Source organism: Lepidochelys olivacea, assembly GCF_965140295.1.
Source record: "Lepidochelys olivacea isolate rLepOli2 genome assembly, chromosome: 1".
Classification (NCBI taxonomy): domain Eukaryota; kingdom Metazoa; phylum Chordata; order Testudines; family Cheloniidae; genus Lepidochelys; species Lepidochelys olivacea.
In genome coordinates, this window is record NC_140411.1 from 60,111,781 (window position 1) to 60,129,534 (window position 17,754).

At 39.8% G+C, this 17,754-nt stretch overlaps 1 protein-coding gene across 1 annotated transcript in view; it reads left to right on the forward strand.

Annotated features, from left to right (window-relative positions):
- Positions 1-15,177, forward strand: part of SUCLA2 (succinate-CoA ligase ADP-forming subunit beta) — a 41,141-nt gene extending 25,964 nt beyond the window's left edge. The window contains exons 7-11 of the mRNA XM_084617463.1: positions 4,957-5,118; positions 5,207-5,349; positions 11,917-12,037; positions 12,488-12,576; positions 14,366-15,177. Coding sequence (XP_084473589.1) covers positions 4,957-5,118; positions 5,207-5,349; positions 11,917-12,037; positions 12,488-12,576; positions 14,366-14,440 — 590 coding nt within the window. The 3' untranslated portion in view covers positions 14,441-15,177. The remainder of the gene's footprint in view (positions 1-4,956; positions 5,119-5,206; positions 5,350-11,916; positions 12,038-12,487; positions 12,577-14,365) is intronic.
- The last annotated feature ends 2,577 nt before the right edge of the window (positions 15,178-17,754 follow it).

Sequence of the window (17,754 nt, forward strand, 5' to 3'; positions counted from 1 at the left end):
TGGCTCATGAAGCCGTACACAGGCACCCTGGACAGTAGTAAGGAGCAGTTCAACTATAGGCTGAGCAAGTGCAGAATGGTGGTAGAATGTGCTTTTGGACGTTTGAAAGTGCACTGGCGCAGTTTACTGACTCGGTTAGATCTCACCACAAGCAATATTCTAATTGTAATTGCTGCTTGTTGTGTGCTCCACAATATCTGTGAGAGTAAGGGGGAGACATTTATGGTGGGGTAGGAGGTTGAGGCAACTCGCCTGGCAGCCAGTTTCGCACAGCCAGACAACAGGGTGATTAGAAGAGCGCAGCAGGGCGCACTGCACATCAGAGAAGCTTTGAAAGCCAGTTTCATGACTGGCCAGGGTACTGTGTGACAATTGTTTGTTTCTCTTAAAGTTACCTGCCCCCTATATATATGAAAGGAAATAAAGTCACAATTGTTTAAAAACTGTTCTTTATTATTTCTTGCACAAAACGTTGAGAAATCAAAAACTAGACGGGGGAGGGGGGTGGAGGAGAAGGGAAGGACAAGTCCAGAAACCAAATCAAAATTTTGGATATGCCAGCTTTCTGCTGCTTGTACAATCCTCTGGGGTTGACTGTGTGGGTCCCCATAGCCTCCCCCATCGTGTTCTTGGGCATCTGGGTGAGGAGGCTATGGAACTTGGGGAGGAAGGAGGGCGGTTATACAGGGGCTGCAGCAGCAGTCTGTGGTCTTGCTGCCTTTCCCGCATTAGATCCAGCATACAGCGGAGCATGTCAGTTTGCTCCCTCATGAGCTTGACCATAGCATCCTGCCTGCTCTCATTGAGCACTTCTCTCTTCTCTTTGTATTCATGTAACGCTTTACGTGACTCCGCAATTTTTTACCTCCACACATTCAGCTGGGCCCTATCAGTGCGGGAGGACTGCATAAGCTAGACGAATGTGTTGTCCAGAGTTAGTTTTTCCTGCCTTCTAATCTGGACCAGCCTCTGGGACGGAGTAGATAGAGGCCGTGTTGAAACACTTGCACCTGCGGGAGGAGAAAAAGGGAGGGTAGTATTTTAAAAGATACATTTTAGAGAACAAAGGGGATACTCTTTCTCAGTGAAACAGGCAATTCATAGTACACAGCACATGTTCTTTCTGTACAAGGTTACACTTTGCCTCTTATACTGAAGTGCCTGCCACTTTGGTGTGAGTAAGCCATCACATGTGGCCAGGCAACAGAATTCAGCTTGCAGGCAGCTATGGTAAGCCCTAGGGGCATGTGGGGTTCTGCTGCTTCCACATTCATTTCAATGCTTTCAAACTGCCAGGCCCCCTTTCCCATAGCAAGCAATGCCTGGTGGGTTTGCCATGCAAAAGGAGGGCCTGCGGGCTCTCTGGGATGATTGCTTCACACAGCACCCTCTTCCCACACCCACCGCGTGGCTCCGATGAGATTCTGAGCAGGGATGAGCCCTTTAAACTAAAGGTGAACAGCCCAGCGCAGCTGGGTTTCCCCCCACCGCGTGGCTCCGATCAAGCTCTCGCTCACCAGAAGTGCCTTCTCCAGGGTCATGGTCTGGGAGCATGCCTTGGGAGTGGGGGGAGGCTATTGGCTCCAGTGTCAAGAATAGTTCCTGGCTAGGGGGGAAAACGGATTCCCCACTTGCCGCCTGTGCACTGTCGTCGTCGTCCTCCTCCAAAAATTCATCCTCCTCGCTCCGTGCTACTCCCCCCTTGCAGGTGTCCACGGACAGTGGTGGGGTAGTGGTGGCGTCACCCCCCATAATAGCATGCAGCTCATGGTAGAAGTGGCATGTATGGGGCTGTGACCCAGAGCGCTCGTTTGCCTCCCTGGCTTTTTGGTACACGCTTGCCTGAGCTCCTTGACTTTTGTATGACACTGCTCTAGGTCCCTGGAGTAGCCTCTTTCCGTCATGGCCCTGGAGACTTTAGCATACGTATTTGCATTTCTTTTTTTGGAACATCGGTCTGCCATAACAGATTCGTCTCCCCAACATGTGATGAGATCCAGTACCTCCCGTTTGGACCATGTTGGAGCTTTCCTGAGAATCCAGGACTGCGTGGTCGCCTGTGCTGGTGGACTGTGCTGATGGTCGTCTGTGCTGGTGGTGACCAAATAGGAAATTCAAAAGTTCCAGAGGCTTTTTCCTGCCTTCCTGGCTAGTGCATCGGAGTTTAGAGTGTTGTCCAGAGCGGTCACAAGGGAGCATTCTGGGATTTCTCCCAGAGGCTAATAACGTTGAATTGCGTCCACAGTACCTGTAACCCAGAACTGCGATCTCTATTTTAGCGCTGCTTCACTTGCCGAAGTGGAGTACAGCAATCGGATTTAAGAGCCCTTTAAATTGAAAAAACTGGTTTGGTCGTGTGGACGGAATCAGATTTATTTTGAAGTAACTCGGCTAATTCCGAAATAACCGTGTACTGTAGACCAGGCCTAAGTCTCAGCTTGAGCCCTGCTGTTCAGATTTGCACATCTAGTTTTGTGCAGGCAGTTCAGTGCACTTTTTATACAAGAGTGTTAGAATAAAGACTATATTGTATGTCACTTTTTTTAGTGAAACTGTACTTGATATTCTGAACTTAGACCTAGCTTAGTTGGGTCTCTTTTGTGTTAGTTTCCTTAGTATGTGGTTAAGGATAAGATTTAGTCACAGAGGTCAAAGAAGCAATGGATTCTGTGACTTTCAGAGACCTCCGTGACATTTTCTGCTTCCCCCCCCTGCTGTGGGAGGGAGAGTAAAGGGTGCCTGGAGGTCCCAGCTGCTGCAGGAGGGAAGAAAGGGGACCGGGAGCTCCCAGCTGTTTTGCAAGGTGGGGGGGCCCTAGGAAAGGAGGGCGGAGCTTCCAGCTGGACTCCTCACCCCCTCCTCCCTCACGGACTGGAGTTTGGGATCTCTTCTCTCCCCCACAGGGCCTGGGCTTTAGTTGTCCCCCCTCAGCCAGCCCCCCACCCAATAATTCTGTGGGCTTCCATGAATTTTTGTTTCTTGCCCTCAAGCTGTCTGTGACTTTTACTAAAAATAACTGACAAAATCTTAACCTTTTACATAGTATTTCATCAGTGCAAGGAGTCTGCTTAGACTTTTAGTATCACCCTCCCCAATGTCCCTCCACTATCTGTGGGAGAAACTTTTTTGGTATTCTTCTGGGACTTTTTCTGCATTTCTTTTGACTTTGTTATATGCTCTTCTTATGAAACACATAGATTTAATTTAAAAGCAGAAGCCTAAGTGGGTGGCTTTTTTAAAGATATACAAAGAGCGTGGTGGAAGGATTATTTTGGTGCACAGTTTCTTATTTAGGTGAATTTGTGTTAACTGTTCTAGACACGTTACTACTAGAAATGCAACAAATTTTGTAAAAATCACTCTTCAATAGCTTGCTGAGGAGTTTGCTGAACCATTAATGTTGATTTGCAGTAAGACTTGGGAAATTCCAGAAGACTGGAAGAAAACTAGTATTCTGCCAATATTTAAAAGGGTAAACAGGATGACCTGGGTAGTTAGACTGACAAGCCTATAACATTGATCCTGGCAAGATAATTGAGCAACTGATAGAGGACTTGATTGATCAAGAATTGAAGGAAAGTAATTGGTTGATTAGCAATCAATATAGGTTTATGAAAAATAGATCCTGTCAAATTAACTTAACGATTTTTTGGATGAGATTTTAAGTTTGCTAAAGGTAATAGTATTGATGTAATATACTTAACTCTTCTGTAAGGCATTTGACTTGATACCACAAGACATTTTGACTGAAAAACTAGAATGTTACAAAATTAATGTCACATCTAATAGTTTAAAAACTAACTAACTGATCGGTCTCAAAATACAATTGTATATGGGGAGTCATCATCAAGCAAGTGTGTTTCTAGTAAGGTCCTGCAGAGATTGATTCTTGGCCTGATGCTTTTTAACACTTTAATCAGTGATCTGGACGAAAACATAAAACCATCACTGATAAAGTTCGCAGATGACACACAAATTGGAGTGATAAATAAAGAAGAGGACAGGTCACTGCTAGTGATCTGGATCACTTGGTAAATTGGGCAAAAGCAAACAGCATGCATTTTAATATGGATAAATGTATACATCTAGGAGAAAAGAGTATAAGCCACTCTTACAAGATGGGGGACTCTGTGCTGCGAAGCATGGCCTCTGGAAAAGATTTGGGGCTCGTGATGAGTATTGAATTGAACATGAGCTTCCAGTGCGATGCTGTGGCCTAATGGGCTACTGTGATCCTAGGTTGCATAAATAAGGGAATATCGGAGGAGCAGAGAGAAATTTTACCTCTGTATTTGGCACTGGTGCAACCATTCCTGGAATACTGTGTCCAGTTCCGGTGCCTACAGTTCAAGAAGGATGTTGATAAATTGGAGAGGGTTCGGAGATGCACCATGAGAACGATTAAAGCATTAGAAAATATGCCTTAATAGTGAGTAGACTGAAGGCACTCAGTCAGTTTAGCTTAACAAAGAGAAGGTTAAGGAGTGACTTGATTAGTCTATAAATAACTAAGTGGGGAACAGAAATTTGATGATAAACTTCTCTGTAGTCTAGCAGACAAAGGTGTAATAAGATCCAATGGCTGGAAGTTGAAAATAGACAAATTCAGACTGGAAATGAAGCACATATTATTAATGGTAAGGCATGATTGGATCAATTTACCAAGGGTCATGTTGGATTCTCTACTACTGGCAATTTTAAAATCCAGATAGGATATTTTCTATAATATGTGCTCTAGAAATTATTTTAGGGAAGTTTTGTGGCCTGTATTATACAGAAGGCCAGACTAGATGATCACAATGTTCCTTTCTGGCCTTGGAATTTATGGAATGAAGGCTTCATGAGTTAGCATGTAAGCCCAAAACAAATTATTTGGTGCTCTGATATACAATAGAATGAGTATTTGACTTTTTCAAAGATAAAGGCATTAAACAATTTTTTTGTTTGTTTCCCAAGTGATGTGTATGGACGCAAAGATAAACTTTGATAGCAATGCATACTATCGTCAGCAGAAAATCTTTGATATGCAGGACTGGACACAGGAGGATGAGAGAGACAAGGATGCAGCTAAAGCAGACCTCAACTACATAGGACTAGATGGAAACATAGGCTGTCTAGGTACGTATGTTCTACGTAATAGATGTTTAGATGCCTTTGATGTACTTACTGCTAATGGAGTTCTTAAATGTAACTATTTTTCTTATAGTGAATGGTGCTGGTTTAGCTATGGCCACAATGGATATAATTAAACTTCACGGAGGCACTCCAGCAAATTTCCTTGATGTTGGAGGTGGTGCTACAGTACATCAAGTAACTGAAGCCTTTAAACTTATTACTTCAGATAAAAAGGTAAAACAAGGATTAGTATTTCAAAGTTCTGCACTGTTGAATAATTACTTCAAAACATCATATGACAAGGCATAGTATGTATTGTATATTTTCACTAGTAGACGTGGTTTTTAAAGGTGAGCTACGAAGAGGGGAGAACTGTGCTGTCTTTGCTACTTTATGATGTGCCTGAAAAACATGTTAAAGTTTTTTCTACATGTTTCTTACTTGTCAGGATATCAGTCTTCAGTCCTTCAGGAAAGGAGAACTGAAGTAGGAAGTCTCTCAGCCCTCAGTTGAAGGGACAAGCATGAGAAAAGGCTCTGTGGGAGATTCAAATACTCAAAATGTCTGTCAATTGCATAGTTGTGATGTAATTCCCAGTAGTTCTCTACTTTTTCCTAAGCAGTTAACTGGCAAAATTAGTAGAGGATACCTAGCACTTGTAATGTATCTGAGAGGAGGGGAGGAACCAGAAGAAGCAAACCCTGTTCTGAAGAAAATATTCAATTTTTTTATATTTATTACAAGGAGGAGGCTACCAAACACCCTTCTTTGCAGGTCACTTTTTTAGTTGGAATTAAAAATACTCCTTTTAAAAATAAAACTAGAATTTTCTGATAGAATTAGTATGAAAAAAGGGAATAAATAAAGTAACACTTTCCTGTGTAATTTGAAGTTAGGTTAAAGATAGTAGCAAATTAAATGGAAACAGTTATTCTCGAGGAACTGACCAAAGTAATTTAGATGCAATATAAACATAGAGAAGATGCACTTTTACATGTATTCAGAATAAATAGTAAACAACTTACCTTTTAATTATCTTTGCACCTTCAGTTCTGGTGTACTTTTTTTAAGCACTAATACACTTAGCAGACTCAAATGAACAACACAGTAACTTGATCCACAGTTTTAAAAATCACGTCTGTAGTACTGTAAGCAAGTACAGAGGTGCCATTATTACCCTTTTAAAAATCCTTGAAGCTGTTTAACTGTCCTTGCTGAATAAACTAAGTGATTTCAAACCAGGCTATCTTATTTTACACTAGATAATTTTGGTATTGCTAAAGAAATTCTGCTTTATTTGTACTTAGATCAGTGGCCAGCTAGGCTAATAAGAGGTTTCCTAGAATATCCGAAGCATGTGCTTTCCTTGTTTGAAAACGAATTTGAAACTGAAATGTTGGTATCAGGGGTTAGACTCTTGTCCATCCCTGACTTAGGTACCAAACCTGCAACTAGATTCGTGCGGGTGCACGTGTATGTGCATGCAGATCCAGTTACAGGATTCCAGACTTGGATTGTAACAGGTATTGTCTGACTTGTACATAAACTTTAAGATTCTAAGGTGCTATTTGGTAACATAGTAACATTGTAAGATAAAATTATTTTGATAACTTGCCTGGAAGGATATGAATGTCCCAGTACTATTTTGAAGAGCTCCAGGATCTTTGTACCTGTGTTGGAATAATATATACATTTTATTTGAACATTTCATTAAAAATTAACTGAGTATAATTTTGGGCAACAGGAGGAAGAACTCTAGGGCTGCCCTAATGACATACATTTGCTGATGGATAGGAGTAATACCACGAAGGAAAGCTGAGTTTATGTGGCACTCTGCACTAACAACGCTTCACTTTAAGTTTGAGGCCTTCACCCACCCGCTTCTGCTCACATTTTCTCCCCAATCATCCAGCGAAGATTTTAAAAAGGTCACACTTTTTTTTTCCTCTTCCCATCCCTCTCCTCCCAAACTTCTTTCCCTGAACCCCCAATCCTGTTTTTTCCTCCTGAATTAAATCATTCCCTTAGTGTACTCCATTTCAAAGCACATCACAAAGCAATATTGCCCATGAGTACTCATCAGTATCTTTTTGGAGTATTTCATCTCTTCCTGCAGAATGGAGAAGAACTTGAAGTGAGTCACTAGTGCAATTCTGGTTTTGCCTATGAAGTGTACCCCTTTGACTTTGTATTTATCAGTCACGCTGACAAATAGAACTTGGTATCCATGGTATCACTGCTTGCTTGTATTCCACCTCCATTGATGGTTAAGTCTGCAGCAAAAAGGGCAGGCTGGCAGATACAATGGATGTAAGTTGTGGTTCTATAGAACAGTGGGGTACTTAGCAGGTGAAGGGAGAGATTAGTACAGTTACGGACAATACCATATTTAACCCATTATCTTTTGTGGAATGCTGAGTGAAGAAGAAATCAGATAGGTAGTGACAGTTGTGCAGCTGGAGGGTTGTGAGTGATGAGAAGTGAGTGATTCCAGAGGGATGGAGGTTCATGGGAGCTGGGAAAAAGGTAGGAGATGTGTCCTTGGGCAATAGAGGAGATGGATAGGAAGTAGAGGGGCAGAGGCTGATGGTAGGAAACAGAGAGACGACTAATACAGTGCTATGTGCTGCTTGAGTTGGCTGTGAGTTACTAGGGGAGGAGATGCTGAGCTAGCTGTGGAGAGATGAGAGCTTAGTGAACACCACTGTCCAGTGTAAAGCAGCATTTAAAATCTTAAAATGATTGAATGCATTGAGAAAAAGTACAGAAAACGTGACCTGATGAATCATGTACACAGATGAGCATGCTTGCTGTGTCATTTGCCTGGGATCCAGCATCTGTGAAAGGATTGTTGCATTTGTCTCATTCAAGCATTTGGGGAATGCCTTCAGTCTTTTCTGTAGGTAGAAAACTTCCTTAAGATCAGCACAAGGCTAGCCCAAAATGCTGTGAAGAAGAGCTTCTGGAAGTAGCCTGAGTTGCCTTCAGCTACTGAATAGAAAGACACTGCTTCCCTCTGGGCCCAGTGTTGAGACATTGTCATTCTATAAAGCCTTGGGCTTCACTGCAGGCAGTGTGCCTGATATCAGTGGTACTGAGCTCCAGCTCACTGGATGACATTTTACCTCTCCAGAAGAAGGATCAGCAGGAAGTACAGAGAGCCATTTGCTTGCCTGGCATTCTGCTGTTCTGAAGCCTGAACTCCACGTTGCTCCACCTCAAAGCCTCTAGTGTCCTCTCCCTATAGATTCAAGACTGGGAGACTGAACTCATGTCGTGTTTGAGGACATATGCAGATTGATCCTTTTAATCTTGAAGACCATAGTATTTCCTTTGATTCTTGCTGCAGACCTTGCTTTGAGAAATGTCAGAGCTCTTATTGCAATCAAAGCACTCCTTGTGCATCATGCTCTCATGTGTACTGACTTGACTCATTTGGTTCTTGAGGTATTGGCATTCACACTGATTTCCCTGCTACCTTATGCACTGAAGGTCTTACCACAGCAATTGTTGAAATCTTGTGAAGCACTGTTGATGCTCTGGTCTTTCCCATCGCTTAGTATTGGTTGCCTGCGGTGAGAGCAGGACAGTGATCCAGTTAATCCCTTCCCTGTCCATCCTTATCAAATTTCTGCAGATGGGCCTTGTACCGTAGCCTGAAGGCCATTGAATTCTGGCTCTATTGGACTAGTTGAGGGTGCCTATCAACTTGTCACCAGTTTGTGTGTTTATATCTAGGCCCAGCTGGCATGAGCATCTCAGCTGAGCTCAGCTGCTTTGGCAAACACTTCAGTCTATTCCAATAAAATAACCTGACTTCTAAAACATATTTAAATTAGTAGGTTTTATTGTAAGTTTAAGCCTTGAGACAGATGGTTGGAAACTTAAGTTTTAAGTAAATCTTTATTAAAAATCTGATTTTAAAAATCTCTTTTTATTCACACTGAAATTTTGTGGAGACTGAGTCAGATATAGAACCCAGGAGTCCTGAATCCCGGCCCGCATGCTCTAACCAAACAACCATGCTTCCTATCTGCTTGCTTTCCAGCCAGACTTCCTACACCCTTCTGTAGAACCTCAACCTTCTGATTTTTCACCACCCCCCTCCTTAATCCTTTTTTTATTCCACAGTGTACCAACACAAAGTCATGGCCTACCTGGTAGCTACAGAAATGATCAAATCACTCCTTCAAACATGTTATAGCTGTGTTGTTCCCAGGATATTAGAGAGACAAGGTGGGTCAGGTAATATCTGTTTTTGGACAAACTTCTGTTAGAGAGAGAAGCTTTCAAGCCACAGAGGGCTCTTCTTCAAGATCTCGTCAGAAGAGCTCTGTGTGGCTCAAAAGCTTCTCTTGGTCTCTCTCCCTAACAGAAGTTGGTCCAATAACAGACGTTACCTCACCCCCCTTGTCTTCCTCGGAGACATGCAGTCAAGTTCTGAAAGTACTTTTTAACCTCACAGTCCTTTAGCCTTGGGCTCTTTGCCATCTAGGCTTGTTTGAGGGGAGAAGATCATAACTTTTTCCTTTTGACTAAAATAATTTAAAACGGGTTCCATAAACTTGACTTTGTTTAAAGGGAGGTAAAATGCTGAAGAACTACTTTTTAAAATGTAGTTCTTCTCTTTGTTCTAAAGTCAGTTTGTTTGCCTGTTTGGTTGCTTTCCCTGCCACCTGTATATTGTGTTAAAGCATACTTTCCAGTGCTGAAGACTTCAGTATGGTAGCTGCTGTATCCCTTATCTAGGAAAGTAAAAGAATGAACATTGCAATATGCTGAAGTATTTGAAAATGACTATTGCTTATGTTAGAGAACTTATTTTAACCCTCTCTTTCTACTGAGTGGGCATTTTGTCCTGGTGTATTGGTCATTTGCAGTAGCTTCATACAGACTGTATAATAGAGCTCAAGAAGAATGTGTCATTTTCCTGTGCCCTACCCCTTTTACTCATAATTTAACTTCTAACATTAAATGTAGTCTGCAAAGACATGATGGTAAAGCTAATGACCTTCAGTCTAAAAAAGCATGCTCATTCTCTCTTCTAATGTAGGTCCTTCAACAGAGTTCATCTTACAGGTGACACACCGAAGTATTAGTTTGGGGAATACTTCTAGCAGGATTGTCTTAAACTGGAAGGCCAAACTGTTGGCAAATGGAACAGTTATGACATAAATTTTAGTAGCTGAGGTTTAATCTCTTTGAATAAAAGTATGTGCTTTCCCCAGAAAATTGGTTGAGCAAGACTATCAGGAAAAGTTATGGTGCAGTCATTTTTACATTCTTGTTAGAGATCAAAATGTTTCTTTTCGGTTGCCATCTTATTTCAGTTAACTTCTTACAAATCAGGATGCTTTTTCTTTATAAAGGGAATGGTTATTCGTGCCTGCTAGTCTTGGTGTCTTAAATGGCAAATATAAAACCTTTCCAAAACCAAAAATAAATCCCGGAACATTTTTGAAGCTTAAGTGGCAAACATCATTCTGGGATGTATTAGCAGGAGTGTTGTAAGCAAGACACAAAGTAATTCTTCCACTCTACTCCATGCTGATTAGGCCTCAGCTGGAGTATTGTGTCCAGTTCTGGGTGGTACATTTAAGGAAAGATGTGGACAAATTGGAGAAAGTCCAGAGGACAGAAACAAAAATGATTAAAGGTCAGGAAAACCATGACTTATGAGGGAAGATTGGAAAAATTGGGTTTATTTAGTCTGGAAAAGAGAAGACTTAGCCCTGGTCTACACTAGGCGGGGGAGTCAATGTAAGGTATGCAATTTCAGCTACGGGAATAGTGTAGCTGAAGTTGACGTACCTAGACTGACTTACCACGGCGTCTTCACGGTGGTGAGTCGACTGCCGCCGCTCCCCTGTCAACTCCGCTTGCTCCTCTCACGGTGCTGGAGTTCCGGAGTCGATGGGAGAGCACTCGGGATCGATCGCTACCTGCCGATTTGGCAGATAGTGTAGACCTACCCTGAGAGGGGATATCATAACAGTTTTCAAGTACATAAAAGGTTACGAGGAGGAGGGAGAAAAATTGCTCTCCTTAACCTCTGAGGACAGGACAAGAAGTAATGGGTTTAAATTGCAGCAAGGGCAGTTTAGGTTGGACTTTAGGATAATCTGCCTGTTTGGGTGGTTAAGCATTGGAATAAATTGCCCAGGGAGATTGTAGAGTCTCCATCAATGGAGACTTTTAAGAACAGGTTAGACAGACACGTGTCAGGGATGATCTAGATAATACTTAGTCCTGCAATGAGTGCGGGGGACTGGAGTATATGACCTCTCAAGGTCCTTTCCAGTCCTAGGATTCTATACCCTGCAATAATTGTCTTGCTGTACAGTAGAACCGTGTTTATCCGAGTCACCGTATAAACTTAACAGTGCGCACTGGTCAAGAAGTGGGCAATCTCTTATGTTGGCCACTAGATGGCGCTGCAGTCTCACACTGTCCCATACTCCAGATTAGCTGAATTTTTTATTATCTGTTCTGGACCCAGTCCCAATGAAATCCGATAAAAAGGATTCTGATGTACTTTATTTTAGAGATTAGTAACTTGTCTGCTGAATTCATATAGAATATGAATGAAGGCTTTCTTAAACTATCTGGTTAGCATTGAATTTCTAGAGCTTGAATTTTTAGAACTGATTTGTTGCCCATCTGAATTGGATGAATCCCTTTATCTGATGTGATGGTCTATTTTGCTGCATGTTAAAATTCTTCATAATCTAATAGGATGGTGGACTTGATGTGTGTTCTATCATTAAATGTATAACCCTACATGCTGCTTTCTGTATGTAGGTACTGGCTATTCTGGTGAATATTTTTGGAGGCATTATGAGGTGTGATGTTATTGCACAAGGAATCATTATGGCAGTAAAGGATTTGGACCTAAAAATACCTATTGTTGTACGGTTACAAGGTGAGCACTCTTCACTACTGTGTAAATCAAGTATTTGGATTTATGTATACTTATGTATAATAATAATAGCGATCACCGTGTTTAGCAGTTCACTTAATGTATAGCAAAATTGCTTGTAAACAAGAATATTTTGTAAAGAGAAATATATATATTAACATCTAAAATCCAGTGTTTTTCTTGATAACACTATTCAATATTTACTTCTTACCATATTGTTTTTTTTTGGTAACTGTTTAGTTGATATTTTAGAACAGCAAATTTAACTTGCTGCTACTATAAAAGCCTTCTAGTGTATACTGTACTTATCTCAATTTTGAGATGTCTTGGTAGATCTGTTGTGGAAAACTTGATCATCACCAGCTCTCACTGTCTCTGATCGAAGCTGGTAGTTAGTAGGTCATTATTTCATTCAGTACTGAATTCTGTTTAACACTACTTCTCTTTCTTCAGGTACACGAGTTGATGATGCCAAAGCTTTAATAACAGCTAGTGGCCTCAAAATCCTTGCCTGTGATGACTTGGATGAAGCTGCTAAAATGGTGAGCAAGAAAGAACTTTTTGCATAACTCTTCATAACAGATGCTATGCTTTAACATGAAGTCTTAGTAAAGTTGTATCTTCCCCCAGTCAACTTAAAACTGTAGTCTAGGATAAAATATTTGAAGCCTTGAAGATGACTGACACTATGTATCCAAAGTATTTCACAAAGCTGTAAGTAACTGGTAGGGTGGTGACTTTGTAGGCAGAATCTATTTTACCCCAAACTAGGAACCGGCTCTATATTGCTAGAGAGAAATATTGACTAGATTATTACTTTATTTTATTTTTTTTTAATAAAAGAGCCAAGAGATCTTTAACTTTGTAGATGGGCAGAAGGGACCTCAAGTTAAAATCTCATCTGAAAGGCTGCACTTCTAATGGTGCACCCCTTGTTGGTAGTATACTTTTAGGTCAACACTTGTAGTAGTTCAAGGCCAAGATAAGTATTTGAACTCCCTAATAAGCAAGGGTGCTATCAGTGTATAATCTGAATCATTTGTAGTGTTTGCTCCTGGGGTTGAACTCTCTAGAACAAGCTGCGTTCAGTGAAAGAACCTGCTCACCCTGATCTGCAACACTCTGAGTTTAAGGGCACAGTGAAAATCTTATTAAGCTGATTGAGCCCTTGGTTGATCATTAGAATGCTTTTGCAGCAGAGAATTTGGGTTTTAGACCTATATTGCATTTGTATAAGGTGCCCACCATCTAAAATTACTGGTACCGTTTTATAAATGAAGAGGTAAGTCTGTCAATGTTAACATGACCCAAATTAATTTTTGTTCATTTAAAATTATATTCTATATACCAAAATCACTTTAAAAAGTACTAGTAGTTTAAAAATAACATACATTTCTCCAGAGAATATTTACTCGTGTTTAAAAAAAAAAAAATACCCTGAGGCCCCAGTTTGATTGAGGCTTATTGTTCTGAGCACTGTATAAATGTATATAAAAAAATAAGGGTTTGGCTACACTTGAAAGTTCACATGGATTCAGGTAGGGCATTAATTTTAAAGTGCAATGTGTGAGCACTCTTGTTCTGGAATGGGAGTGGCTTGTTCCTGTTTAGTTTAACCCACTTTCAACATGACTTAAACTAAACAGGGAGTGGCTTGTTCCTGAATAAGAATGTCCACACATACAACTTTCAGGTACAACTCTTCATAGACAAGTCCTAACTCCCTGTAGAGCTTTGTTTTAAGACATGATGCAGCAAGTAGGTGTAAAAACAAATGGAAGAGGGAAACTGAGGATGACAGTAATAGGATCACATGTTTATGTAGATTACTTATGCACAATTTTCTGGTTTTATAAAGTTATGAACAAACAACATCATTAACATCTGTTAGTAATCCATGCTGGCCACCTGGCATCTAAGCTAGACAAATGTGAACTAGAAATAAGGTGCATATTTAACAATGAGGGTGATTAACAATTGGAACAACTTAAGAGTTGTGGTGAATTCTCCATCACTGGAAACTTCTTAAATCCAGAATCTTAACTCTTTTTTTCTAAAAGAGATGCTCTAGTTCAACCAAAGGTATTGGACTTGAAGCAGAAATTAAATTCAGGTAAGTCCTGTAGCATGTGTCATGCATACTACATGATCACAGTGGTCTCTTCTGGCCTTTAAATCTATGAATCTGTTTTTTTCTTATGGCAAGCTCTTTCTGACATCACTTCGTAACATAGACTGTCTAGTCGAACTCCTAAAATTTAATAATGTCATTTGTTAAATTGTTAATATTTCTTTAATTATCTTTAACTTTATTTCCTTTTTCCCTCCCAGGTTGTGAAACTTTCAGAAATAGTGACCTTAGCAAAGCAAGCTCAGGTGGATGTTAAGTTTCAGTTGCCAATCTGATCTGAGATGTCATGGAAGTGTCTAATGTGTTATATTCTCTGAAATACTGTGTTCTGTGGGTTTTTTCCTCTTTTTTTTGTGTGGAGGTTTTAATTGCTTGACAGGCGCACAAACTTTAAAGCACCTGGTCTTTAATGTTAATATTAAAAATGGTCAGAGTTCATGTAAAAGTGTCTGTATTGCTGACATGTAGACTTTTAGTTGCAGTCCCAGCCCTCCAGCTTTTGGTGCAGAATGTCACTTGCAATATACTCATTCATTATTGTCAAAAACAAAGTTTTTTTTGTTGGAAAATAGATTCTTCTGAATAAAATCTGAAGTTACTTTAGTTATATATTCATATTAGCTTCAGTAAAGATAAATATGGTGACTAGACTTTCTAGCACTGATAATGTGGAGGAATGTATTGAAATGGTCTTTTTTTTATTGGAGACCTTTAATCTGCAATATAATGAATGGATTTGAGCATACCAATCATAATGCATAAATAGTGCGTTTAAACAAACCCAGCAACTTTCTAGAAGTGCTTTGCTGATTTGACCTGTTAAATATCGGGACAAGGTAACAATCACTACAAAATATACTGTAGCACTTAAGTCTTCATGGTTTCTGGTGCTTATTAAAAAGCATCGTGTAGTTTTGTATATGAACAATAAAGCATATTTCCTAAAGTGTGGCAGACTTGTCATACAGAGAACTAGAATGTCAATTATAAGTTAATAAAATCTTTCCTAAGAGATCAGTATTACATTTTTCCTTTGTCCACTTTGATTAATAAGTCGCATAGTTAAGTGAGCCTATGAAAGAATTGGTAGGATTTAAACCAACAGGTGAAGAGGTTTTGTAAGTAAATCTGTAAAACAGCATGTCTGTTCTGGCACTTCATGAATTGCATTGCAGCATATAAATTTATGGGAACTTGATATGTGATACAACGATGCTTTCATATTGTCTTGTGTACTGTATTATACCAAAAGCGAGGATACAAATCTTTCCAGTCTGGCTTCTCTGTAAGGAAAGGCACTACAACAGGAAGACACTGGAAAGCATCTGTGTTATGAGAAATGCAACACCAACCAACCAATGGGATATCTTCTTGTATGCCATTTTGCTTACCTTGCAGCATTTTTCAGTTTTAAGTGACTAAAAAAGCTAAAGGAATTCAGTCAAATCTAATAATTCTTTTGCCTCTGGTGCTAACACACATTAAATTGACATTTAAAAAAAATCTAATTTACTTTTAACCAGTTTGTTTGTTTGTTTTAACTTGTCATATCTGGTATAATGACAAGTTAAGTTAGTATCTAGGTACCTTCACTTGCTGGTTCTTTAGTACATTGACAGTGGTGTTGGGTTCACCGTCTGTGTGGAAGCTTTTTATTAGTTTTTATTACAATAGAGTCCAGAAGCCCCCATTGGGATTGTGTCCCCTTTGTGCTCGGTGATGCACAAATTCACTTGTGCTACTGTTAGATATGTCACTGCATTTTAAATACACTCCACTTTATGGTGCATATAAACACTTAAAAAAAAGCCCTTAAAATGAATTACATTTGCGTGGTGTGGGTTGGATGTTACATCATTAACTTTGCTCCTGATACATATGTGTGCTTGGGGGTGGTGGTAGTGGATTTCACAAAAGGAACTTCCATAATCTCGGAGCTAAGAAACTGGTGGGGGAGGGTGAGAGGTCAGAAGGGGAAGGGAGTAAATGAGGTGTAGCAAAATTTACAGAAAATTGTATCTTTGGGGGCAGGGATGGGATTTGACATGTCAAATGAACACCTGAGGGTTAAAAACTCTGCAGTGAAATCCACTGGAAAAAGTGGTTAAAATAGGTTGTTTTTTAATAGGTTTGAATTAAAATGTGAAAGATTTGATTTTAATTGCTTGACAGCCAGAGTTTAAAAAAATTAATTGTGATTAATTGTGCTGTTACACAATAAGAGAATACCTTTTATTTAAATATTTTTGGATGCTTTCTACATTTTCAAATATATTGATTTAAATTCCAATACAGAATACAAAGTATACAATGCTCAGTTTATATTTATTTTTTATTACAAATATTTGCACTGTAAAAAACTATACTATTTTTCAATTCCCGCATTGCAAGTACTGTAGTGCAATCTCTTTATTATGAAAGTTGAACTTATAAATGTAGAATTATGTACAAAAATAACGGCATTCAAAAACAAAACAGTGTAAAACTGTAGAGCCTACAAGTCCACTCAGTCCTACTTCTTGTTCAGCCAATCACTCAGACGAACAAGTGTGTTCACATTTGCAGGAGATAATGATGCTCGCTTCTTGTTTACAATGTCACCTGAAAGTCAAAACAGGCATTCGCATGGCACTGTTATATCGGGCGTCACAAGATATTTACGTGTGAAATGCTCTAAAGATTCATATGTCCCTTCATGTTTCAACTCCCATTCCAGAGGACGTGTCCATGCTGATGACTGGTTCTGATCAATAATGATCCAGAGTAGTGTAGACCAATGCATGTTCATTTTCATTATCTGAGTCAGATGCCACCAGCAGATGGTTGATTTTCTTTTTTGGTGGTTCGGGTTCTATAGTTTCCGCATCAGAGCGTTGCTCTTTTAAGACTTCTGAAAGCATGCCCCACACCTCGTCCCTCTCAGATTTTGGAAGACATTTCAGATTCTTAAACCTTGGGTTGAGTGTTGTAGCTATCTTTAGAAATCTCACATTGGCGGCATCTTTGCATTTTGTCAAATCTGCAGTGAAAGTGTTCTTAAAATGAACAACGTGTGCTGGGTCATCATACAAGATGATGGGATAGAACATTAAATATATGGCAGAATGCAGGTAAAACAGAGCAGGAGACATACAATTCTCCCCCAAAAGAGTTGAGTCACAAATTTAATGAATACATTATTTTTTTTAACGAGTGTCATCAGCATGGAAGCATGTCCTCTGAATGGTGGCCAAATCATGAAGGGGTATACAAATGTTGAGCATATGTCACACGTAAATCCCTTGCAATGCTGGCTACAAAAGTGTCATGCAAACACCTGTTCTCATTTTCAGGTGACATTGTAAATAAGCGGGCAGTATTATATCCCATAAATGTAAACAAACTTGTCTTAGTGATTGGCTGAAGAAAAAGCAGGACTGGGTGGACTTGTAGGATCTGAAGTTTTACATTGTTTTGTTTGAGTGCAGTTATGTAACAAAAAAAAAAATCTACATTTGTAAGTTGCACTTTTATGGTAGTGAATGCATTACAGTACTTGCCTGAGGTGAACTGAAAAATACTATTTCTTATTTTTACAGTGCAAATATTT